Below are 27877 nucleotides of genomic sequence, written 5' to 3' on the forward strand. Positions count from 1 at the left end.
CTGCGTGCAGTGCTCGCTCTCGATTTCGCTTCATGAACCAGCCGTATGAATTTATATATAGGTATATTTCGTGTCACGATGTATGTTAACGACAAACTCCGTATCTTAACCATTTTTTGTAAAATTTTGTAAGCTTCTGTAATTTGGTCCAACTCAGGATATAGGGTAGTTTTTAACTCAATTGGACCCGGCAGGCAGCTGTCGGTATACAGGCAATCAAATTTGGTAGCTGTTTTCCTGACAGGGCAACGTTTGCCGGGTCCGCTAGTAATATTTATAATTTCAAAAAAAGTCTAGAAATAAAGGCAGTAAACAAAAATAAGAAGCACTATCATAAAAATGTATTTTCCCCTAATTTCAAAAATGCTAAAATACAAAAATTATATATATTTGTGCTCAAAAGCCTAACGTTTCAAACCTTAATTTATAAAAGGCAGAGTTCCATACAAATTTCATTAATATTTTACCCATTAAAAGTTAGAATTTATACAAAAGCGGAAAAGCGTATATATTATTTGTTGCTTCCAGTTTCAAAAATGACAAACTTTCCATTTAACATTTTAATACCTATTTTACCCCTTTATTGGTCCACAAAATGCCAGCGGTTTTTGAAATTTCGTGATGAGTCAGTGACTCAATGATTTTATATATAGATACCTCTTCATATTATTAACTTATTATTATTTTTAAACGTAATGATTTATATTTTTTAATAATGTATAACATTTGACAAAGTTTAGAAATGCAGTTTTTAATTTATCTAAGCTCTAAATAACATTACTACCTTTACAATACAAAGATTTCTTTGAATCTAAAATCAACATGAGAACATGTTATTGTAGTATATGCAAAGCACGATCCTTACAAGGACGATCGGAACAATCACAACACTCTTCTTTACTCTAGGTACCTACAAATTACCTTGTAACTTGACCATGATCTTGAGACGCAGTATGAGTAAATATTAATAAAAGGAACACATGTGATTATTTTTAGAAATTATTCCTTTGAAGTATTTGATTACAAATATGTAAAGTCTTTAACATATTTTATAGACATCACCGATAATCGCGTCGTACGAAGGGTTGTTAACAAGATGAGGCTCATGCCTCATCATTAGCAAATGTCATATCTTAAAAGGTACTGTGAACTGGTCTTGTTCTCATGACGATGACCCCAAAGCGACTTCAACTACCTGCCGATGATGCCTGTATGCAAATCATGTTTCCCGAACAAGACATGTCAATGTACCTACTAGCTCGTTTAGGAGTTATTTATTAGATCACGACCCGGCGTTAGAATAAAAACGAAAATTGGATTTTTTGCGAAACGATAATTTTACATATTTATCTTTATAGCCTTAAACGTAACAGGTCGGATGATTTTACATATAAGACATATTTCTTTAAATATGAAGGCACCTATAAATCAAAAAGCATTTATATTCAAACTCATTTTTACTAACATGGTGGTTTATATTTATATATTTCGATTTAGTAACTTTTTCAAAGATATGATAACTGAAAAGCAACCGAATATAGCTGCTTCTATTATTTATTAACTTCACTAACTTTAACTTAAGTGCATATTCAAATAGACAATATTTAACGTATTATTGGCATTAACACTTGTTACAATTGAGTCACTCGTGTCAAAGCTTAGCGTGCTTAGTCAAAAAACTATCGACAGTGATATGTGGTTTTGTATTCTATGAATCAACGGACAATTTTTAAACGTATTTTCGTAACTAATATGGTCATTGACTTGTATATTGATTTTGTAAATAAATATAAACTTACCTGAACCTGTCTCAAGTGTTGATCTTCAACTTGAATCTATCATGTTATGTAAATTATGCAAAGATGTTGCTTGATTTGTAGTTCAGTGACCGATGACCTTGCCCACGCTTACGTTCTTAATTCGGTATGTCACACAGGCGCCTTAAAAGCTTAAAGTCCTATTGAAAAAGCACATAGGATTCCGTGAATAGATCGCTATATAACTTTTTTATTTGAATTAATTACGTATCTAAGTCATAATAGCATGTCTAATGGAATAAAAAATTGCTGCAAATTGTGTACCCACAGAATTAATACCTACTCTCATTGTTAACTAATAAATACACAACTTTTTTAAAAGTTCAGCGACCGTCAAGCCTTTGTTCGATGAACTGATCATTTATTTGAAACCTGGTAGGTATAAATGATATAATCAATATCGAAAACATGTTACCTATCTACAATAATATTATAAAGCTGAAGAGTTTATTTGTTAGCTTAAGCGCGCTAATCTCACTAACTACTGATTTAATTGAATATATTTTTCTGTTTTGGATAATAAATTTACTGAGTAAGTACCTCAAATTAACGGGAGTGAAACCGCGGGCACAGCTAGTCTCATTTTATAGATAATAATGACAGTTTGGTATGTCTTAAAATTAGTATAAATTGTGAATTGTTTTTTTAATTTAGTGTGTGGTGTTATGCACCAGCGTCGCGTCATCGCCACGATACCCTGATGAGAGCCCATTTGCTCGGAGTGCAATTGAAACTATACCTGATCACGAGCCAATCGCCCCCCCTATTCGATCTTCGGTGGAAAGCATACCGCTCAGGTAATTAAGCTTACAAGTACTTAAAGTATATTCGCATTGAAGTAATCGTAAAGCTCATGATCAAGGGCCATAATGGTAAGCAACTTATTTGAAGATTTTTATTATGAATGTATTTCATTGATATAGTCTCATGTTAAAAAAACGATAAAAATAAATCTGCATTAGTAATGTTATATTCGTCTGACCATAACATTAACAATAACCGTTTGTCACATTTCAATGTCAATTTATAACAATAATTTTACGCTTTTTAAAATTCTGGAAATAATTTGCATACAATATTACATGTCACCTAGTGTTTCACTTCTGTAAATACGTATACACTTAAATTGAAATACTTTTATTCGTTTCGTATTGCATTATAAGCTTCTCTGAATAAGCTTCTCTTTCATATGAGAAGAGACCTTTTCTCGGCTGTGAGACAATTAATAATAACAATAATAATAGTTTTAAGAGGGATAAAGTTACATACACATATATAACATATCTATTATATTTAAAATTTCATTAAAATAGGCCCAGGAGTTTCGACGATTAGACCAGACAAACATCGTTATACGAGATATATTGTACATTTTTTTATTTAGCATATAATTATGTAGCATACCGATATAGATTATATTTCGATATTTCCAAATTATTTCTAAAAACATTATTTCTCCATTTCACGGACCATTTTATGTAGATCACTAGATGAAGAAATATACTTCTTAGGATATTTTCGCGGAAGCATGTCTGTTGTTTCACTTATTTCAAGCTTAGTACAGCGCCAAAAAAATCTCTCTAGTAATAGTTTTTTGTTTTTTTTTTTTTTTTTTTTTTTTTTTTTATAAGAATAGAGGCAAATTGTTTTTCTGATAAATGATTTGTAGGTAAAAAAAAACACGCTACTTAGGAGCAGAAGTGTTGCGAAGATGATTTTACGGAGTGTTTTATAGCCTTTGATATAAAATTTAATTTGTATTAAAAGTATCAAAATAGTTTTTTTTTTTTTTTCATAAATATTTGTAACTTATTAAATTGAATGGAACAAAAATAAAAATACAAACAGTTTTCAAAGATAGCATATAATTTAATATCCGATTGTAAAAAATATCAGCATCATTAAAAATAACTTACCTCGTAATTGCGAATATTTTATAAAGTACTAGCTGTATGTACCCTGAGCGCGTTGCTACGCTTTTTTTTTTTGTTCACACCAACTCAAAAACCTTTGTGGGCTCATGCACAACACTTTGCTGAAGATCTGAGATGAAGACATAATCAAATGCATAGTTTACGATTCTATAAAGGACATACAGACAAACGTTGATTTTTATATATGTAGGCTATATACTTATATAATGCGACTTATACATATCTTCTTGTCACTAGTAGGATAGATCACTTATATCGAGCGAGAATGATCTTTTTGGCGCCACAAATATTCTTCTATTTACCTAGCTTTTTTAAAATAAGACCTTTAACGTTAAAATTCTATTATTGTAACCATTGTATTGTATTATATGTAATCTGTATTTTTGTGTTTAAAGAAGCAGAAACCTTATACCACCTTATACCAAAATCAAGATATTTGTAATTTTCGTAATTATAGTACTATCGTATGTGTTATTTTTCATAATAGATTTAACTTTTGTAGAAATATTTACGAGGACGGACAAGGAAGACTACCTCTAAGAGATGCCGTAGAAAAGCGTCCTATTCCAGTAGTCGACCCTGATTATTTACATAAATATCTAAAGGTAATTAATTATATTTAGCACAATTTCATACAATCAAACGTTTTTATTACCAAAAATGTGTGATTATTTTAGGGTACCGATGAGACAAACGACGAAGTGGAAAATATTGATGAATTCAAAAGATATTATGGTGCTGCTAGTCATTATAACAAGTAAGAAATATAATATATATTAACAAAGCTTTATATTAAATAATTTGATACGAAAAAATCAAATATTTAAATATTTGACATATTTTTCTTATCTTTAAACACCTACAACTGATTAAGATTTTTTTTTCAGTGTATCGCAAACAGACGACCGACTGGAACAAGGAAACGCTAACCTCCAAGGTATTGCAATATTTGTATACATAAGTAGCGTTTATAACTCTCAAGTAACATAGTATAGTAAATACAAGCTTTTTTAATGATACTAATGAATATAAATTATTTCACGACAGAAATGGAGCAACCGATGAACGATCCAAGGTCGCGTCGAATCGTGGTGTGCTATATAGAGTCGTGGGCGGCTTACCGTGCGCCGCCGTTGGCGTTCACTGCAGGCCTCATGCCGCGCTCCTGCACTCATCTGCACTACGCGTTCGCTGTCTTAGATCCACACACATATGAAGTCATACCAGCCAATGAGGACTATGACGTTATTAAGGGTTAATACCTTTTTATGCCAGTTATTTTTTTTCATATTATATCCGATCTGATAATAGATAGGTACTTATTTCATTAATAGTACCTAATCTGAGTTGAAAGTTCTATTAATGCCGACTGTCTTAGATTCGATACTCTTCTACGGTATTTTTGTATTTTGACAGAAATCTGTATAAATTTCTGGTCTATGTGCTCGTCTTTGCGAGTTCCCTATGGTGCCTCGGAGAACACATAGTAATATACTCATTACCAAGAATAATTAAATGTCAACAAGCTGTGCTGGGCAGTGTGGTGCGTTAAGCTTCAACCCTTCTCCTATAGGAGAGAGGCTTTTGCCTGCTGTACAGCACTAACAATAATTTACCAATATAAATCAATTATGCAGGTGGATATCGTATCGCCACGGGTCTAAAACAACGAATCCCTGGTCTCCAGGTGATTTTAAGTGTCGGTGGTGATGGAATGGAAAGATTATTCAGTGAAATGGTTCAAGAACCATATCGGCGTAATTCGTTCATCGACAGTGCGGTCACCTTCCTTCAAGAACACGATTTCGACGGACTTGACCTTCATTGGGTGTACGCAGGTAAAGAAACGTGAAAAAGGGATTTTATATTATTGACTATTAAATGACCTAATTTAAATATTCTTTTATTTGTATTATACAGGAGATAAAGATGAAATAGAAAGAGAATTATTAACAACACTCCTTTATGAACTTCGCGAAAAATTCTCATCATATGGTTATCTTTTATCTACCGTCCTTCCACCGTTCAGGTAATAACTTTATATTTGCGAAGATAAAAATAAGGTTAATTGCTTTTGTAGTTAAAAAAGGTAAAAAATGTAACATTATTTAACTACAGGTATCAAATTGAAGATGGTTACGACTTAAGTGCAGTCAGCGGAGCTACTGATTACACTATCCTACAGGCATGGGATATGACACATTCGAAACGCGACGACCCTCCAACAAAAGCATTACAGCATAGCGCACTACACCGTGACCCTGGCGCGTCTGCAAGAGATCAGCGGTTTGATAATATAGTAAGTCATTATTTGACAAAGTATTTTACAAAACAGATTATTAGGACTACAGTTTTCCAACAGCGGTTACGACCACGTGGACTACACGATTTTGGCCGTTGTTATCTCCTGTTAGAATTATATCCTATATCACTCAGAAATAATATAGCATTCTACTGGTGAAAGAATTTTCACGATCGGTCCAGTAATTTTTTCACTATCCATTACGAACAAACAAAAATTAAACTCTTTCCTATTTATAACAGTAGTATGAATTAAGAAATACATATAAAACAACTTAACTATGAGATATTTTTACATAATAATAAAATATATTCAAATGAACACATTTTGTAAACTGTCAAAAGTTTTATTTTGTTTCTTTTTTTTTAAACAAGGGACACTGTTCATGATTCACCTTTTAACACCAGTGCACTAAATTTTTTTTAAGGTATTGTCTTGTTTAAACCTTATTTATTTTTAGAATATTTTAGCAGTGACTTAAAACAAAAGGTCAAAAATAAACATTGACAGAATAAGTAAGGAGTCGTCCATTATCACCTGAGGCTCAAAAGGGATTCCCCCTTTCGGGGTTCGGAAAAAAATTATCATCGCGCGATTTCTAAACCAAACGAACAACCAACAGACATCATGCAACCTTGTAATGTTTTTTATTACAACACTTAATTTTCCAAAATGTGTTCAGACTAAACATGTTTTTTTACTATACTTATTCTGAAAAATTCAATACACTTTGTACCAAAAAATACAACATAATTTATGGGCATGGGGGGTGGTCTGGTGGGGACCAGACCATATCATAAGTTAAAAAGTTGCTAAAAACATCACGTGATTAATAAACGACCTCTAACAATAAAAAATCGAAACAAATTACAGATACAAGTGACAAGTTTTTACCTTATATTTGTTTCCGTTTTTTTTCGGGTGTTTATTATTTATGTTTTATAGGAGTATATGGTGAGGTATATTATTCGACATGGAATGGCTGCCGATAAATTGGTACTTGGCATTCCTCTATTCGGACGCAGTTACACTTTAGCGCCTTCTACCTTACCTTCTCCTGGTGCCGCTGTATCTGGCTGGGGCGATGAAGGACAATATACGCAAACTAAAGGGATGCTTTCATACTTTGAGGTAAATATTAAACTAATACTAGATATACCTCCCGGTGATATAGACAAAGGTAATAGAAATCCCTTAAGCTTTGAGAAATAATGTACTATTTAAAATTATAGATATGTATGAGTGAACGTGAAGGTAGAGGAGTAAGTGGAGTCGATGCTGCTGGCAATGCGTACGCTGTCTTTGATAATCAGTGGGTAGCTTATGATACCCCCGCTACTGTTTTGGAAAAGGTTCGTACCGTTTAATAAAAACGTATATATTATTACGTGACTTTTTTATTATGCAAAAATGTAATTTTGTTTGTTTTTCAGATGAAATTTATCACAAGTACTGGTTTAGCCGGTGCTGCAGCTTGGGCTATTGATATGGATGATTTTCGTGGTTTATGTGGATCGCCATTCCCTGTATTAAGTGCTATATCTACAAGCTTAAATGGTATTAATTTCTGATTTATTATTTTTTTTAATTAATATTTTACATATCTATATTTGTTTAACAATGTATTGTTTTATAATAAATAATCAACATTTTCAGGTGAAGCTACTTCCACTGACCAGTCCTCTCTTAAGATTGGGTCATGTGAAGCAAATATCCCTTACTTGGCCTCTGACGAAGAATCCTGTGCTCATTTCCATTTCTGTACAGGAGGGATCAGTTACAGAATGATTTGCGAAGACGAAAGACTTTATGATCCTTCTACTGGTTTTTGTGGGTATGTATCTTTTCTATATATGATTTCATATGTATTTAAAGTTATATAATAAATATAATAATAATAATGATTACGTGTTTTAACTAGTCATCAAGATGTCGGAAAATGTATTCCTGGTCAAAGTCTTAGAATCAGCGTTGAAGAAGCTGCTCGATTTTTATCTCAAGCATATGAAACTGATTTTGAGGTGATTATTGATATTAAATGTTAGTTAAAATTTAAATTTGTTATTTTTCTAAAAACACTGTTGTTTATTTTACAGTGGAATAGTGCAAGCTATAAAGAAATTTATAATGTAGGGCCTGATCGATTATATAGCTCGTATCAAGCAGAGAAAAGAAAAGGTAAGACATGTTTATTTGTGTAATTAACTACTATTTAAGTGTGAGATGTTTTAATTGTATATTTGCATCTAACAAATGTCTGTATATAAATATATATATATATATATATATATATATATATATATATATATATATATATATATATATATATACATATATATATATATATGTAATACATTACATTTTTAGGAAACGATAATGATAAACGAGTAGTATGCTACGTGACCAGCTGGGCTTTCTATAGAAGAGGTGATGGAAAATTTGTACCAGAACACATTGATACAAGACTTTGTACTCACATTGTCTATGCGTATGCGTCTTTATCTTATGACGAACTGGTCGCTAAAGAATTCGATCCTTGGGCTGATATCACAAACAGTAAGAAATATAGCGTATCTAATGTATCTACTTACAGTCGAAATACTTTCCATTTATATATTTTTTTTTTCGTTTTTTAGATCTATACGAGCGAGTCACTTCTCTAAGCGATGCTAAAGTTTTGTTAGGATTAGGTGGGTGGACTGACTCGGCTGGTGACAAATACTCACGCTTAGTGTCATCAAGTACAGCACGAGCAAAGTTTTGTGAAAGAATTGTCACTTTCCTTCGAAGTCATAACTTTAAGGGTCTTCATTTAGATTGGAACTACCCAGTGTGTTGGCAGAGCAATTGTAAGAAAGGTGCTAAGTCAGATAAAGCCAACTTTGCAAAACTGGTTCAAGTATGTGATCTCATATAAACTATTTTAAATGTATATACAAAGAGGTATTTATTCTAATTTACTAAAATTATTGTATTTTTGTTTATAATTAAATAGGAATTATCAAAAACTTTGCACGCTGCTAATATGGAATTAGGCATCGCACTTTCCGGTTATAAAGAGGTTATTGAATCAGCTTACGATTTACCCACTATATCGGATGCAGCTGACTTCATGAGTACAATGACGTATGATTATCACGGTGGATGGGAACGAAACACGGCTCATCACACCCCATTGGTTCCAATGAAAAATGACCCTCTATCATATTATTCGATTGTGAGTATATACTAGCTTAAATAAATATATTATTTATTTCATTATTTAATTTAATATAGTTGGTTAAAACTTACGTTAGTATATAAAAATAATTATAACAATTTGAATCTTATATCCTATAGTTAGATCTAATATCTTAGAATTTGATATATTTCTTATTCTCAATCGTTTGCATGATAGGTACTTATAAATACATTATATATTTTTTGTTGTAAGTAGTTTATGGACGCTTTGCTTACATTTTATAGGAATATGCAGTGAAATCTTTAATAAGTAAAGGAGCCGACCCAAAGAAACTCCTTCTTGGGCTAGCTTTCTATGGCCAGTCATACAGACTTGCTGATACGGAGGGATCAATCGGACCTGGATCACCAGCTGCAGGTCCTGGTGAACCTGGGGAATTTACAAAACAACCTGGAATGTTGGCTTATTATGAAATATGCTACAGAGGTATATAAGAAATTTAAAAAGTAATATTTATTTGAAATGTATGTATGGTCTTTTTAATTTTTATATTATTTTTTTTATATCACAGTTAAAAACTTGCGTTGGAAAACAAGTCGTCAAGAAAATGCAGGACCTTACTCATATTCAGACAACCAATGGGTGGGATACGATGATCCGAAGTCTATTAAGGAAAAGGTAATGTGGGGATGCAAAAATACGAGTACCAAACTATTCTCGTGACTTATCAAGAATTTAATTTAAATAAAATCTAATTCTAAAAATAATATTTTAAAGGTTGAATGGGCAAAGCAACAAGGTTTAGGTGGCGTGACAGCCTGGGCAATAGATCTTGATGATTTTAATAACCGCTGCTGCAACGAACCATCACCATTACTGCGAGCCGCTGGCCGTGCCTTGGGCAGATCTGTTCCTCCTCCTCCAACGTCCGCTTGTGAGAGACCACCACAACCAGTAACACCAGCACCTCCAACAACTACACCAGCTGAATCCGACGGTAAAGTTAGAGACGGTTTATTGATTGCTTAAAATGTCATGGAAGCTTTTTTATGTATTTCTATGTCCAAATTTAGGATCGATAGGCGCCAGTGTTGATCATGGTAGCCATAACCATCATACGTCTACAACTTGGCCCGGTTGGAATCCGTCGACCACAACCCAGAGCACTATGCAGACTTGGTGGTCCCAACCTACAACCACTCCTATGACTACAACCACTACAACTACGAAGCGTCCTACTAGCACTACCCAACGAACAACGACAAGGCCTACAACCCAGTCTGCTATCGATACTGGTAAATGTAAATCATAAATGCCTCGTTCCTAGATACAGAAAACGATTCGTTATGCTCACGGATCGTTACATTTAGTACATCTTGTGTTTGAAAATTAACGGTCCGTTAGCAAAACGAATGGTTGTCTGAATATAATAACTAGGCTATATTCAACAATGCTACGAAACAAAATTTGTGAATAAAAAAGAGTAAACAATAAGTTTTAAGTACTCAGAGCACTCGTACATCATGGTCATCATCGTAGTTACTAATGTAATGTTTCTTTTAGAGGTTGAAGGCTCGTTTTGTCAGGCGGGTGAGTACCGTTCTGCACCAGGGGACTGTGAAGCATACCTACAGTGCGAGGCGGGACGTTGGCGCAAACACAGTTGCGCTCCAGGATTACATTGGTCTTCGAAAACAAGTAGATGTGATTGGCCTAGTTCTGCAAAATGTACAGGTAAAAAACTTTCACAAATTCAAAATATTGAATATGTATGAATGTTATATGTAGATTATTATGTAAAAAAAAAATGTGGTGTCATCGGATACCAGGTAGGAACGAAGTTCCTTCGGATAGTATAGAAGCAACACAATTTGAAAAAAAATTGTTGAATTTTATATATATTTTCTAGTTTTCTAGTTCTTTTTAATTAAGTACATAAAAGTATTTAGGAAATTTAGTATTTTAGAAAATAACAAATACCGTAAAATAAAACAAATCAAACAAAATAATAATTCAAACTATTAAGTGAAATAAAAAAACATATGTCTTTATTTATTTTTGTCGACAGTATAAAATTACATAAAGAATTTTAAAAAAGTTTACTAGTAATATTTTAATTTTACAAACGTCATATTATACAGTCGTGTGGCTGATATTACGTCACTTTCGTTTTATATTTTTCTTACGGTTTTAGTATTACATTTTTTTCAATTCGGTCGCCCAGCCAAATGTCAAGCCTGCCGTAAGGAACTTCGTTCCAATTATAAATACTTTAATTTTTTTTAATTTTAGCAACATCAAGTACAGGATCAAGTCCGGCAACTACAACATTAGCACCTATGACGTCACGACCACCACCTAGGCCTACTACTACTAAGCAACCTATTACTACATCTACTACTACGACTCCAAAATCCACAACTACAACTTCTACGACAACTGCTAAACCATCTACAGTAGCAGGTAGTCATGGTAAATAATATGTTTTATTTTTTACGGTAAAAATCACCTCTTAACTTAGTCGGTACTAGTAATTTTCTGTAGTTTGTTAAGTGTAGTCTACTTTGACTATAGTATCCAATGAAATATTGAAACAAACATTTCTCATAGCCGATATTTTAACATATTTGGAATTTAATTATTGTTTTTAAAGATGATGCATTAGAAGGTCGTCCGTGTAGCGGTCAAGAATATCGCGAAGTTTCGGGCGACTGCAGCTCGTACTTGCACTGTGACGGCTCTGTGTGGCATTTGCAGCATTGCGCGCCCGGTCTGCACTGGAGTGCTTCAGAGAAACACTGCGACTGGCCTAAATACGCCAAGTGTGGAAGTAAGTTTCACAAGGTCCATAGTATTAAATGATTAATAAAATTTAATTAGGGGAACACCGGGCAAGACGGGGTGGTGGGCAAGACGGGGCATCAGGCTTTTCAGGTGATTTAAATTGATCAATCTCATTCGCTCTGCCATCTCGCTACTGGCCGCCACGACAGCTCTTAGTCACACGAGTACTAACACGGTGGCTATTCATTTGTTTTAGTTATCGTCGAAAAGTAGATTTCGTTTGTTCGTATTAAAATTTCTTATATATATGTTTCGTAGTACATGAAACTTGTATTTAGTGAATTTTAAGTGGCACCTCGGTTAATTCTATTTACAGTACATTGCAGTAACAGGTAATAACTTGTTTTGTTATGAAACAATATTCAATTTTTTTTTTGTTTGAATATTAATGTTGAAACGAATCGACGGGCAAGACGGGGTATCTGATACCCCATCTTGCCTGACACGATTTTGATTATTTATATTTTTTTACATATTGTTTTAGAATGGTTTATATTTTAAAAAAGTCATATATGTTTATAAAAGAAACTCAGGAAGAGGAAAACGGTCAAGAGAAGCACTGAATAAGGCGATAGAAGTTGTTTTGAAGCGAGAAATGGGATATATTATGTTGGCTGCAAAATTTTTCTTAGTCCCACAAACTACATTGGAATGAAAGGTAAAAAAGGCAAAAAAAGAATGTAAAGGTACCTTTGGGTACCAGTATTCTCGCAAAAAGAAGAAGAAGAGGATGGGATTGATGGATTATTTATTAGACATAGAAATCTGTTTTTTTAACTGTAGATATTGTGGCAGCACCTCTTACAACAACAGCAACGAGGACTGCAGTTGTTGTTACAGATTCTGCTACTTCAACAGTTGTGACAACTAGTACAACTGAAATTAACACATATTTAAATTTGAGTCCTTCCCCTAGATTTTCATGGTCTAATTTAGTGCATTAGCCAGCCCAAAGCAACTATTGCCTCTTCCAGTGACCAAGAAGACATTAAAAGTGACAAAAAACGCGGCAAAACTACTATCATAACCTCTTCACCCTATAAACAGAAGTTGTTAAGAGTTAAGTTAAAAGAATTTATTTAAAAAAAATGTGACAGAAAAGTTAAAAAAGCAAAACAAGGAAATCAGACAGAGAAAAAAGGAGCGAAAACAGAAAAAGGAAGAGTAACAAAACCTATTTCAAGACTAAAGCCACAAAGAAATATAATCCAAAGAAACGTATTAGACAGTCGTCTTCTGAAAAGAGTGATGTTGAAAGCGAAAACACTCCATGCCTACATTCTACAGGGTTATATTTCGGCTCCAAGAAAGGTTGGATTGCTTATTCTTCTTGTGGTAAATGGTTAAATTATGGCTGCGCAGGAGTGGATGATAATGATGCCGAAGCAACATTCATTTGCAAGTTCTGCACTCCTGAATAGTCGAGAGAATGGCTATACCCCATCTTGCCCATTAGGCCCACCCCATCTTACCCGACCTATCGGGCATGATGGGGTGATATGTCATATTTTACATTTTGTTATATTATTAACAATTCTGTGGTGCTGTGTTCCTGATTTCAATTTAATATGTAAGATTGATAACTACAAGCCTGATTAAGAATAAATATGATTATGAAACCATGAACCCCTACGATTTCTGGAGCTTTAAACCTTAACTACCCCATCTTGCCCGGTGTTCCCCTAATACATATTATAATGAAATAGCAACCATGGTCACGGGAGGAACACGAGATAACCAAAAAGTTATTTCATTATAATGAGTAAATACATATTACTGACCACCCATGTACTCGTATTTAACACGACTCAAAATCGACTTACGAGTATAAACACAAAAAGAAACAATACTTACGTTTTTGCTTTATGATAAAACTTTAATGATAAAATATGTTTTTTTTTTTATTGTGTCTATGCCTTCAATTATTTTAAGGTATAACACCAAAAACTACTACATCTGCTCCAAAACCAACGCGGCCCGTCACCAAACCGACGAAACCGACTACAACAACGCGTAAGTTTTCTAAATATAGTGATTTTGATATATATTTTTCTATATAAACAAAAAAATATTATTAAAATACATAAAATTCTACAGCAGCTTCAATCGACCGACCATCAGAAGACGGTGAATGCGGTGCCAGTGAAACCCACGCACCAGCACCAACTTGTGACTCGTATTTGATGTGCGTGGGCGGCCGCTGGCGCAAGCAGCTGTGTCCGCCCGGCCTGCACTGGGACAAGCGCACTAATCGCTGCGACTGGGTCGAGTTTGCTATGTGTGAAGGTAATTAATAGACTCAATTCATGCCATAAAAATACGACGACGAAGACATAGTCAATCTGTTTAAATGGGTTCACTTCTAATCCTTTACACTATATAATTTAAATTATACATACTATATAATATTCGACGAATCATTGTATAGTTACCCGTACGATTTCTGGACGAGTCGCTCATATATTTATTATAAATAAAATAACGATTTTGATTGTTTTTGATATTATAAACATATATAGTATGTTCGACTCCTAACTGCGTGCGTTCCATGTGAAAAAAAAATCCTAGCCCTTTTTAAATATTATTTTGAATATATGAGTTACTCTGGCAACGTACTTCTGTAGGTATAAACCTCCTATACTATTTTTCTTAGCCCCCTAAAGAGGTCGATAAAGTGAAATATTAATACTAACTGCCTCATTGAACAACTAAAGAACCGCACATGTAAACGATTTTTTTTTATTATAGATGTGCTTAGCGCAAGGTATAAATACGAAACGAGTCTATCAAAGTAGCTCGTCTATTTAAACGAAGTTAAAATGGGCTAGGATTTTTAATTTAATTTTAATAATTAATTAATTTACAAAAACAAAGGTAATAATAAGTTTTTTAGTTGTGGATACCGGTAGAGCAAGCAATCTACTTAATATATAAAATTCTCGTGTCGCGGTGTTTGTAGTTAAACTCCTCCGAAACGGCTTGACCGATTCTCATGAAATTTTGTATGCATATTGGGTAGGTCTGCGAATCGAACAACATCTATTTTTCATCCCCTAAATGTTAAGGGTAGTCCACCCCAATTTTTTTTTTAATTTTTAGATACATTATTTATTTTTTATTTTATTATGATTTGGCGTTGAAAAATACATACAACCCTAAATTTTCACCCTTCTTCCACCAATCACTATTTTTAAATAGCGTTTAGCGGCAAGACAACTTTTGCCGAGTCAGCTAGTTATCTATAAAATGATATATAATTTATGTAGAGTAAGAGAAGTTTTTCAAAAAGGCAGGCAAACATCTTAACCTTTGCGTATTAATATATAATTATGATGATAATATTAATTTTTTACATTTTATTTCGTTACAGTTAGAGTACCAGAAAAAACTACAAAGCCACCATTCCAAAGTTTATTTACAACAACAAAAAGACCAACAACTAGGAGACCCGCATCAACATCAGGAACTACGACAACGCCACGATTTACGTCAACCAAAAAACCTGTGACTCAGTCCGATCAATATCAAAAACCCATTGTAAGTTTTACACAACTACCTAAAACACTACGCTTTAGCCTGTAATATCCCACTGCTGGGCATAGGCCTCTTTCCCAATGTAGACGAAGGATCAGAGCTTAATTCACAACACTGCTCTAATGCAGGTTGACGGACATTTCCTGCTATGAGTAACGATCGCTATCGGGTGTAGATGATAACAACCGGGACCGACGGCTTAACGTGCTCTTCGATGTACGGTGGGGAGACCCACATGGACTGCATACACCCAGACCACGGCAAACGTCTATATGGCCAATACAGATGTTTGCCGTGGTGGTTACAGTCGTGGTATTGTTTGTCATGTGAGGGGATCGAACCCGCAACCGCCAGCGCAACAGCCACAAACCAGTGCTGTGATCGTCACAGCAACGCATCGTATAAAACCATACAATACAACAATTAAAAAAACTTCAGGGGAAATTGTAAATAGAGATGTACATACAAATATGGAGAAAGATTAAGTAATGTAATTATATAGGTATATTATAAATGTATTTATTTTATTTACCGACCAACTCGTCTCTTTGCATATTTTATGAGTGTATTTCTTTCCAACCAGCGGTGCTCTACTGGTACATATCACGCGCACCCACGCTGCGAGAAGTTCTACGTATGCGTGAACGGAGCGCTTGTAACGCAAAGCTGCGCGCCTGGCCTGGTGTGGAATGCACGAAACTCGCAATGCGACTTCCCAACTAGAAACTCTTGCACTGACAGGCGACAAGTCACCTCCACCTCGGAGACAAAACCTAGTGCCATGCTGCAAGCAACAGAAGAAAAACCTTGTAAGATATAGTTATGAATATTTAAAAATTAGTTATTTATGGACAATTACGGCTTTAATACAAAAAGCAAGAAGAATAATAACTTAATATTCTTAATACTGTTTTTTAAGAGATGTTAAGCCATAGATAATAATTAATTACAGTAACATATTTAAAGAAAAAACAATTTTTTCATTATTTTCAGCATTTTGTGAAAGTGGCCAGTACAGTAACTACCCATCAGATTGCTCTCGATACATGCATTGCTTGTTTGGTAAATTTGAAGAATTTGCATGTAGCGCTGGTTTGCATTGGAATCAGGTACTTTATATTGTTATGAAATAAGCTGATAAAAATTAATAACTATCCGATTATATCATTATCGAGTCACAAACGCTTTTTTCTACCTATTTTTTAACACGAAATGTAAAAATGTTACATTAAATTTAATTTATAAATCTCACACTGAATTTTACCAATCTTTTTTATACTTGAACAGGAGAAACAAATTTGTGACTGGCCCAGTAGCGCTAAGTGTAAAGCACAGAAAGTAACGACGACAACGTCGACGGCTACCACTTCGACGACCACGGAAACTATTATATTGGATACTGAATCAGTAGCACTACCGGCACCTTCCAAACCAATTTTAGATTTAGTAGACCATGGCATAAAACCAGAACTATTAAGCAGTAAGTTATTAATATAATATATTAATATAAGTTTAGTTTATTTTTATGCTACTAAATTTTTTTTATAAGTTATAACTCCTGTAATAGTTTACACATAATATTTTAGCGAAATACAAACTTGTGTGTTACTACACAAATTGGTCCTGGTATCGACCTGGACTTGGCAAATTCAACCCCGAAGATATTGACCCATCGATGTGCACTCACATAGTCTATGGATTTGCCGTCTTAGGTGATGATTATCTCATAACAGCACATGATCCTTGGTCAGATACAGAAAATCGTAAGTATTGCACAAATAACGGATATATTTTAAAAAAACGAGTGTGACTTAGACCATACGACTAAAGTAAAACTTCGTAAAAACGTAACTCTCTCTTTTTTATCTTCATTAACTTATATCTCTCTCTCTCAACTTCCGTTCACTTCTCCCGATCACACATTTTGTAACTCTCTCGTCACGCATTCACCAGCTTACTTCTCAAGTCAAGCGTGCGTAAAACAGTATTACTTAAAAAAAAATTAAAACACTTACGATCACATTGGTTAATTATTTTTAGATTTCTACGAGCGTATAATAAATTACAAGAAGTATGGCACTAAAGTGTCGTTAGCAATTGGAGGTTGGAAAGACTCAGCAGGTGACAAATATTCCAAGTTAGTGAATAACCCTCAAGCACGTGCAAGATTCGTCACTCACGTAGTAGATTTTATTGAGAAGTATGGTTTTGATGGATTAGACTTAGATTGGGAGTATCCTAAGTGTTGGCAGGTACATAGTTATATTTTTTTTTTCTTTTTTCATATGCGTAATATAAAAAGAAATAAATTTATTATAATATTTTAATGACGACTTAAAATTTTTCAATCTCTCCTTTTTAGGTGGACTGCTCAAAAGGTCCTGACTCAGATAAAGATGGATTTGCAGATCTAGTTGTAGAGCTATCTAAAGTTTTCAAACCTAAAGGTCTTCTATTATCGTCTGCCGTATCTCCTAGCAAAATAGTCATAGATCTTGGTTATGACGTACCAACACTTGCGCGTTACTTGGATTGGATAGCAGTTATGACTTACGACTATCATGGCCAATGGGATAAAAAGACTGGTCATCTTGCTCCACTTTTCTACCACCCTGACGATGACAATACGTATTTCAATGCTGTATGTAATATAAACGATTACTTTTTGTAGCCTAACGTTCACTTGATGATTAATTTTTCTGTTTTTAGAATTACACGATGCATTATTGGATGAAAAAAGGAGCACCTGCACATAAACTTATTATGGGTATACCCCTATATGGTCAAAGTTTTACTACTTATTCAAATTGGGACAGTCGCGGTTTAAATAAACCAGCAATAGCAGGTGGAGATGCAGGAGAATACACTCGAGCAAACGGATTTTTGGCATATTATGAAGTTTGTATTAAATAAAATTTAAACGTCGAATAACATAACAACAATTTTATAAATAAACAATTTAATTTTTTTTTTCTTTTAGATCTGTGATCGTATCAAAAATCGTAAATGGATAGTAGTGAAAGATAAATATAATCGTATGGGTCCTTATGCATATAAAGGCGATCAATGGGTTTCATTTGATGACGTAGATATAATTAAGAGCAAAGTTTACTTTATCAAATCTCTTGGCTTGGGTGGAGGCATGGTATGGGCCATTGACTTGGACGACTTTAAGAATAGGTTTGTATTTATAATCAAATTTTAGTTGTTAATTGTGATAAAAATTTGACTAATCTACGTGAAACCACGATCCTGTTCTAAATATTAGAACCATAAAATTAGAAATATTTTCTTATTAATATGGCCTTAATATGCTTTATTTTTAAATCTTATATATAAAAATGAATCGTAAAATGTGTTAGTAAGCGCATAACTCAACAACGAACGCCTGGACCAATTTTAACAATTCTTTTTTTTAAATGTTCGTTGAAGTCCAAGGATGGTTTTTACGGCGAAAAATTCGAATTTTTTAGAAAAATTCGAATAATTTCCGGGAAAACCCTAAAAACAGCCCTTTTCTTTTTTCATACAAACATTTTCTAACTAAAATGTAGAGTCAATTTGAACTTTATTGCTATTCAATAAAGTTCATATTAAATTACAAGCGCTCACTGTTTTCTAAGCAATGTAGGTGTGTTTCTAACGCCAAAGAGTCAATTTGCTGCACAAGGTTCAAATTCAATCATATCTAGCAAAACAGTGTGCGTTTTCGCGTTGTACGATCTAATGTCGCGTTCCGAAACTCAACAAAAGTGATAATATCGCGAACGCGACCAAATTGAAGAGTCAAAAAATGTAAGAGCTATAGATCATTAGTACTGATTTTTATTTTGGTTGGCTTCGCGATATTATTTCTTTTGTTTTAGTTTCGGTATGCGAGATAAAATGCATTAGTTTTCAAGTCATTACATCTGTCAAACAAATCGCGTTAAAAAGCGTTTTATTATCTTAAATTATTAATTTAATATCACGTCACGATCAGGCCCAATCGGCGCGATCGGGCATGACGCGTCGCGCGTTCACTGACGTAAACTTGCGCCACTTTTAAATACAATCACGTCAGTTAATAACCCGTCTATCTCTATGTTATGTCATTGAAGCACACAATTTTTGAATATTTGTCACCTTTAGGTTCCCACTGTCCCTTTAGATTATTTTCCAATCAGGTTTGAACCCTAAGTTCGCCTCTTAGTTTGAAGCCCTCTAGCAGACATCCCAGTCGGGGTTTTTAAGTGGGTCACAGAAGGGTGGCCAGAGTTCGTGGAAACGAAGATACTTTGGTCTATCATCAGGGTGACGGTTCTGTTCAGGAGAATTTTCCGACTATAAAATAGGAAGGAACAAAAAACATTCCAAATCTTTTTGACAGAACGAAGTCTGTCGGGTCCGCTAGTATTAAATAATATTAACATTTAATTTTTAGATGCAATGAAGGCAAATATCCATTGTTAAATGCGATCAAAAATTCTTTATTGGATTCTCAAATAAATTTAGAACCAGTGCCTCATAAGCCTTTGGATGAGCCGTCTAACTCTTTAAATGATGATTTTGAAGACATAGAAGTAAAACCAGTAGTGAGTAATCCTATAACTACACGACCCTTAACAACAAAAAAACCAACAACAACAACTAAAAAACCAACAACAATAACAACAACAACTACAAAGCCAACAACTACTATTGTCATGGATGAGGTAGAAACATACAAAGTTGTCTGTTACTACACAAACTGGGCCTGGTATAGGTACGTTAACAAACGTATTTTTCGTGATTAAATGGTGTTATTACTACCATTTATTCATTTTAATTTCCTTTTTTCAGACCCAGTGCTGGCAAATTTACTCCCAGTAATATCGATCCCTCACTATGTACACATATAGTATACGCCTTTGCTGTACTGGATAGTAAAAAATTAGTTATGAAACCACATGACAATTGGTTGGACGTTGAAAACAGTACGTATTTAGTTTTAAAATTCGTAATACATTTATTTTCAAATTTATATTTTTCAGCATTAATAATTAACTAAAAATTTCAGAATTTTATGAAAAGGTAGTAGCATTAAAGAGCAATGGTGTAAAAGTCGTCTTAGGTCTAGGAGGCTGGAATGACTCTGCCGGTGATAAATACTCACGACTCGTTAATAACCCTTCGTCAAGAAGAAAGTTCATTTTACACGCTGTTGACTTTATTCAACAGTATGAATTTGATGGTTTGGATCTTGACTGGGAATATCCTAGATGTTGGCAAGTGAGTATCAGAATCTAATGATATTATATGTATGTATGTCTTGTTTTTAGTAGCACGCTATTTCTTTGAAATACATATACTCGTATGGCTAATTGAATCAATACAGTTTGTATAAAACTTTTATTATATACTAGCTGTGCTCGCGACGTCGACCGCGTGGAATAGTAACTTTACCTATTCAACCTGATTCTTTAAAACGGCATCAATTTTTTATTTATTAACCGATTGACATGAAACAAAAACTAAATGTTAAGCTAAGCTTGCTACAATATATTAGTAAAAACTACACCTAAATCGAATAAGCCGTTTAAACGGACAAAAATTCTGGCAATCGTTGTTTTGGGTGCTATCTGCGTTGATAAAGGTCCCAATAATATTTTTTTTTTTTCATATATCTTAAATGTACAGACAGCGACCCGTATTGATTATCGTTTTATACAAATTGTATTGATTAAAATGTTTTTGTACAAACTTAAAAGTATAAAACTGCAACAAATTACAAAAAATTGGTATATCAATTTCTGTCATTTTACTAAGGTTGAGTGTGAAAAGGGGCCAAGTTCCGACAAACAAGGTTTTGCTGATCTAGTCAAAGAGTTACGAGCTGCATTTGTTCCTCGAGGACTTCTTTTATCTGCTGCTGTCTCTGCTAGCAAACGGGTCATTGACTTAGGTATTAAGACACTTATTAATTTCAATTTTTACGTTACCATATTTATTACACAATATCATGTTTTTGACAACTATATATCAACATTCATGTTTCTTTAAAGCCTACGACGTGCCTGTCTTAGCTAGAAATTTGGACTGGATTTCACTGATGACATATGATTTTCATGGGCAGTGGGATAAGAAAACTGGCCACATTGCTCCAATGTACGCTCATGAAGCTGATGATGATAAAACATTCAATACGGTAATATATGTAACTCTTAAAAACTACGTAAAATATTGATCAAAAATCATATTTTTTTTTCCTTTTTTTTTCTTTTAGAACTTTACAGTACATTATTGGATCAATAAAGGAGCCCCACGTAATAAGCTGATTGTGGGAGTTCCCTTCTATGGTCAGTCTTTCTCTTTGGTAGAAAACTCCGGCAATGGTTTAGGAGCGCCTTCCTATGCTGGCGGAGAAGCAGGAGATGAGACCAGAGCGAGAGGTTTCCTGTCATTCTATGAGGTTATAATAACAAATATTATCTCGTACAGTGTTTTCAAAATAATTATATTTCAAATGCAAAATTGTAGTCATTTCTTTGACGTGCAAAGTAAATATTACATTTTTACTTTTACCTATCTTAATTATATAATTGTTATTTAAATAGCAAATATACAATAATATTATTTGTCTTAGATATGCGAACGTATAAGAGTTCAAGGTTGGCGGGTAGTTCGCGATGTTGGTGGTAGAATTGGACCCTATGCAACTTTAGACGACCAGTGGGTCTCCTTCGATGACGACCTCATGGTACGCCACAAGGCAGAATATGTTCGCGCAATGAGTCTCGGTGGTAACATGGCGTGGGCACTCGACCTCGATGACTTTACTGGCAGATATTGCGGCTGCGGCCAGTCACCGCTGCTGGCAACCATCAACAATGTGCTGCGAGATCGAGAGGCTCCACCACCTTGTGTCCTTCAAGAGAGTAAGAAAAAATTACTTTTATGTTCAAATGTTTCTTCAAATGTTAACAAAAAAAAATACTTAATATACTTAATACAATATTTTAATTATTACAGTTCAAAGTCCACCAACAGCAGTGACCACTACAACATCAGAACCTGAAACACAGCCTTCCGGATCTCAGAACTCAGACGTTGAAATTATCAGTGATGTAAGTTTTTATTTTATTTTATTTATTTTTTTTAATATTAATAAGTACACACATCTCAATAAGTCAGATCTTACAAAAAAGTAATTTCTTAGGGGTCATCGCTTGAGGGTAAATTTTGCTCTGGAGTTGTATTTAAAGAAGACGAAACCGATTGTGCAAAGTACTATTTGTGCATGAACGAGAACTACATTGAGCTGACCTGTCCGGCACCGCTTGTTTGGAGTCAGGTAGAAATTTAATTACATCTATGCTATTGGTCAAGTTGAAATTATTAAAAAAACGAGTGTGATTTAGAATACACGACTGAAGTAAAACTTCTTTAGCACTATCTCACTTATATCTCCCTCTCGACTTCTGTTCGCCTCGTCATCACATTTTTCGTAACGCTCTCGTCACGCATTCATCAGCTTACTCCTCAAGTCAAGCGTACTATCAAGCGTCAAGTATTACTTCAAAAAAATCAAAATTCATCTATTTCTTTTTTAACGGCCTTCAAAAAAGGAGGAGGTTACTCAATTCGACCGCATACATATATATAGTCGTATTTTTTTTATGTATGTTCTGGGATAACTTTGTTGTTTATGAACCGATTTTGATAATTCTTTTTTCTTTGGAAAGGAAATATCCCAGGTGTAGTACCATGATAAGGAAACTAGGATCTGATGATGAGATCCCAGAGAAATCGAGGGAAACCCTTGAAAATCCGCACAACTTTTTACTGGGTATACCGATTTTGATTATTTTTAATTTAATCGAAAGCCGACGTTTATCATGTTGTCTGATTACAACTTTAGGAGTAATCTTTGATAATGCGTATTTACTTGACTATTTTTTCGTCTACCTACTTACGTTGTATTACTTTTCGATGTAATTGAAGTCGGTTTTTTTCGTTTGCCAGCAAACACAATTATGTTTATTCAAAATAATTATAATTTAAATAATTGTGTTTGCTCGCAAACGAAAAAAAAACCGACTTCAATTACATCGACAAGTAATACAACGTAGATCGACGATAAAATAGTCAAGCAACTACGCGTTATCAAAGATTACTCAAAAAGTAGTTATCAGATCTCGATAAAATTTATATGTGACCACATGATAAACACCAGCTTTCGATTAAATTAAAAATTATCAAAATCGGTACACCCAGTAAAAAGTTATTACGGATTTTCGAGAGTTTCCCTCGATTTCTCTAGGATCCCATCATCAGATCCTGGTTTCCTTATCACGGTACCAAACTAGGGATATTCCCTTTCCAACAAAAAAAGAATTATCAAAATCGGTACATGCAGTAGAAAGTTATGCGGTATAATACAACGTAGGTCGACGAAAAAAGCGTCAAGTAAAAACGCATTATTAGATATAACTCGAAAAGTAGTAGTTAGATCTCAAATAAATTTAAATGGGACCAATTGGCACACAGCACCTTTCGATTAAAACAAAATTTGTCGAAATCGGTCCACACGGTCAAAAGTTCTGATGTAACATACAAAAAAAAAAAAAAAAAAAAATACAGTCGAATTGAGAACCTCCTCCTTTTTTGGAAGTCGGTTAAAAATGAAGAACATCTGATATGGACATGGTCTCGAAAATAAGAAGGAGCTTAAGACAAATACCCATAACAAAAATATACCGCTTTTTACATGCATAATGGATGTACACACAATACATGTACCAAAATAACATTTTTTTACAATTTTGTCTGTCTGTCTGTCTGTCTGTCCGTCTGCCTGTTTGTTTCGGCTAATCTCTGAAACGGCTGGACCGATTTTGACGGGACTTTCACTGGCAGGTAACTGATATAATAAGGAGTAACTTGGGCTAGTTTTATTTTTGTTTATTTATTTTATAACAATGCGAACTGAACGATAACTATTTTGCTCAATTCCACGCAGACAAAGTCATGGGCACAGCTAGTATGTCATATAATTGTGTCACGATGCTTTATAGCATATTTTTGGTGTTACTTATTTACTTAAGAGATTATTTATCAAACAAATGAATTCGACTTAAAGTTGTAATAGCACTTTAAAATTATCAAGTATCTAATCAGTTCTGCGTTTTTCAAGGTTTGATAAAAATTTATTGTTTTAGACTTAGTTAGATTACATTTACGGCATTTGTAATGTGTTATAATTACAGAATCATTGCGATTTCCCGAACAAATCAAAATGTAAAGCTAAAAACAGCTTAAGAATAACGGACAGCAACAACGAAGTAGACTATGAACTCAAACCTATCATCGCGTGCTATTACACTAACTGGGCTTACTACAGGTACATCTACTCGTAACTAAAAAAAATACAAGAACAATACACATAAAGAAATATCAGACGTAGTTAAGCTTTAATATCGTAACCAATTATGAGCCAGTTAATAATTTATTTAAGTACTAATATTATATTTTCCAATAGTGTAATATATTTTAAATATAATATAAAAAAACAACATGTTCTTTAAGGTTAAGGGGTAAAGTTAATATCTTAAAACAGTTAATGTTCCGTACACTACTAAAATAATCTTAATACAATCATACAATGCGAACGTATAGCCACTATATTGATTTGATGTCCAAACAAAATATTAATTTTATCTACATCAATAATGATTTTATAATTTTAAATAAAATTTTTAATCAGACAAGGTAATGCCAGCTTTGGACCGGAACAAATTGACCCATCCCTCTGCTCACATATTGTATACGCATGGGCCCACCTCGATGCCGATAGCAATACTGTAGTTGCTGGTAATCCAGAATTGGACATAAATAACGGTAAATAATGTGTAATAGTCTTATATTAGACAGTTTGAATAACAAATTAAAAAAAGAAACCAAATTAATCAAACTCAATATACAAAACAACAAAAAAATTAAACCATACAATTTTGCAGATTTCTATGGAAAAATAATGGAGCTTAAATTAAAGGGTGTAAAAATTATTCTTGGCGTCGGAGGAATCGAAAACTCTATAGATGAAAAATGGAGTGAAATGGCGGCAAGTCAAGATAAAAGGAAAATATTTGGAAACTCATTATTAAAATTCCTACAAAAATGGAACTTTGATGGCGTACAGATAGCTTGGCAATATCCTGTTTGCAACGAGGTAAAATATTTTTATTTTGAAAATCTAGCAATATTGACTACCGACTTAATTACAAATACACTACGTAATGTACTTTTCTAATTTAGGCACCATGCACAAGAAGAAATACATCCGATAAGGATAGCTTCAGTATTCTTCTTGTTGAGCTCTCGAAGATATTAAGGCAACACAATTTAGAATTCTCAGCAATAGTGGCTCCTAACCCTGAAGTGGCAACTATAGCTTATGACCCCAAAGTATTGATGGCAACACTTGATTGGATTGCAATCGCAGCAAATGATTATTATGAAACAGATTCTAGAAGAACTGCTTATCTTCTACCATTGAAAACCAACGAATCCCAGAAAACAAATAGTTTCGTAAGTAGAATATGAAATTTTGAATAATACAGTAACTTAATACAAAACCAATAAATTGAAGATTTGTTTACTTTCATATCTAATTATTTCGTATACATATGTATCAATCGCATTAATGTTGATTTTTCCATCATTGCTATCCACATCGAAGATATTCTTTAAACCCTTTCTTTATTTCAACAGCTTACAATCCTGCGCTACTGGGCAAATATTGTTCCAGTTAGTCAGCTAGTGATGGGGGTTCCCGCATACGGTCGCACTTATACTCTTCGAAGCGAATTGAGCACAGGAATCGGAGCGCCTATCTCCGGCTCGGGTACACCGGGATACTACACACAAATACCTGGATTCCTCGCCTACTATGAGGTGAAAATTTATAATAATACCATATTTTATATAATGGATTTTCCAGGACGTGTAATTAACTTTTTTTTGTCCAGATTTGTACTCAAACCGAATCCGGTGCGTGGGAAGTGAGGTCTAGCTCGGAAGGTACGTATGCAGTAAGCAGGTCGCAGTGGGCGTCGTATCTGCGTCCTCAAGACATGTTTGCAGCGGCGACAATGCTGCGACGCGTGGGATTGCGTGGTGCTGCGTTCTGGGCACTAGACCTAGATGAGTGGCGTGGCGCATGCTCGTGCCGACCGTACGGGCTACTTTCTGCACTCCGGCAGGGTTTACTTGAACCCAATTTACAGACTCTTATCTGTTAAGTTTAAAACATTTGATACGCCAATGTTGCGAATTACGAATACAGGAAACTGGCAATTACCATATCTGTACTACTTTGCTTTAATATTTTTTTTTATTTTTTTTAAGCATTGCTGTGGTAATAATCTAATATTCGCGGACTACCACATAGTCGCAGTCACATAAATTGTTGTGGCCATTTTTAATAAAATTATGTATATAAATGAAAAAAAAAAATTGTTAAGTACTGTAAAATAGATGTCTAATCGACTTACTCAACTATAATATACATCCTCATAAAATAGTATTTTGGCGGAAATTAAGATTTTTTTTTCTACCTGTTACAATGTACTACCTCGAGCTTTGCTCATATTAAGATATAGAGAAAAAAGGACTGTTACTTAGATACTTAATTTGGGGAGCACTATAATTTTCCTTACACAAAAAGAAAACATTGTTCCAGTGTTTTTTTTTTTTTTGAATAAATGTTTTAACATGTAAGTCCTCAAATATTTGGAACATTTTTTTTACATTATTAATGTGATAAGTATAAGTTGTATTCATAAGTTGTACAGATCTCGATTATTACAAGATCATGATATTATCCTCAGCCGTATTAGTAACGAATACATTCCGTATAAGTTACTCTGTTTGTAAAATATTTATAAACAATGTACCTAACATTGAAATGTATGAATTTGTGTGAAAAATTAAGCAAATAAATAATGACTTATACTTATTCTAAACGAAACTATGTTTTTATTTTACTCATTTTCTATATAATGATGTACCACCTAAAATAATTGAGTTCGCTCCCAAACGAAAAAAAAACCGACTTTAATTACATCGACAAGTATACTATATATATTTGACGACAAAATAGTCAAGTAAATACGCGTTATTAAAAATTACTTAAAAAGTAATCATCAGATCTCAATCAAATTTAAATGGACCATTACAAGCATCAGCTTTCGATTAAAATAAGAATCATCAAAATCTGTACACGCAGTAAAAAGTTATACGGTAT

The 27877-nt window shown here is 33.8% G+C and overlaps 1 protein-coding gene across 1 annotated transcript; it reads left to right on the forward strand.

Moving 5' to 3' along the window:
• The first annotated feature begins 1752 nt into the window (after nucleotides 1-1752).
• Nucleotides 1753-27601, forward strand: LOC123653825 (probable chitinase 10). Its single transcript, XM_045589805.1, is given in 51 exon segments — nucleotides 1753-1779; nucleotides 2472-2614; nucleotides 4254-4356; nucleotides 4429-4508; nucleotides 4639-4688; nucleotides 4799-5005; nucleotides 5389-5589; nucleotides 5672-5780; nucleotides 5870-6050; nucleotides 6999-7184; nucleotides 7286-7405; nucleotides 7487-7610; nucleotides 7710-7887; nucleotides 7975-8074; nucleotides 8150-8231; nucleotides 8421-8609; nucleotides 8690-8952; nucleotides 9049-9270; nucleotides 9519-9720; nucleotides 9806-9912; nucleotides 10012-10231; nucleotides 10308-10535; nucleotides 10798-10968; nucleotides 11527-11706; nucleotides 11888-12064; nucleotides 14011-14091; nucleotides 14176-14364; nucleotides 15449-15615; nucleotides 16196-16421; nucleotides 16606-16721; nucleotides 16900-17092; nucleotides 17199-17375; nucleotides 17653-17864; nucleotides 17975-18253; nucleotides 18322-18510; nucleotides 18593-18792; nucleotides 20036-20356; nucleotides 20434-20567; nucleotides 20651-20862; nucleotides 21400-21535; nucleotides 21636-21778; nucleotides 21857-22042; nucleotides 22217-22508; nucleotides 22603-22697; nucleotides 22790-22924; nucleotides 24840-24973; nucleotides 25337-25470; nucleotides 25590-25801; nucleotides 25888-26160; nucleotides 26344-26526; nucleotides 26601-27601. Coding segments are annotated over 51 exon segments (8742 nt in total). The 3' UTR covers nucleotides 26874-27601.
• The last annotated feature ends 276 nt before the right edge of the window (nucleotides 27602-27877 follow it).

Source organism: Melitaea cinxia, chromosome 5 (genome assembly GCF_905220565.1).
Source record: "Melitaea cinxia chromosome 5, ilMelCinx1.1, whole genome shotgun sequence".
Taxonomy (NCBI): Eukaryota; Metazoa; Arthropoda; class Insecta; order Lepidoptera; family Nymphalidae; genus Melitaea; species Melitaea cinxia.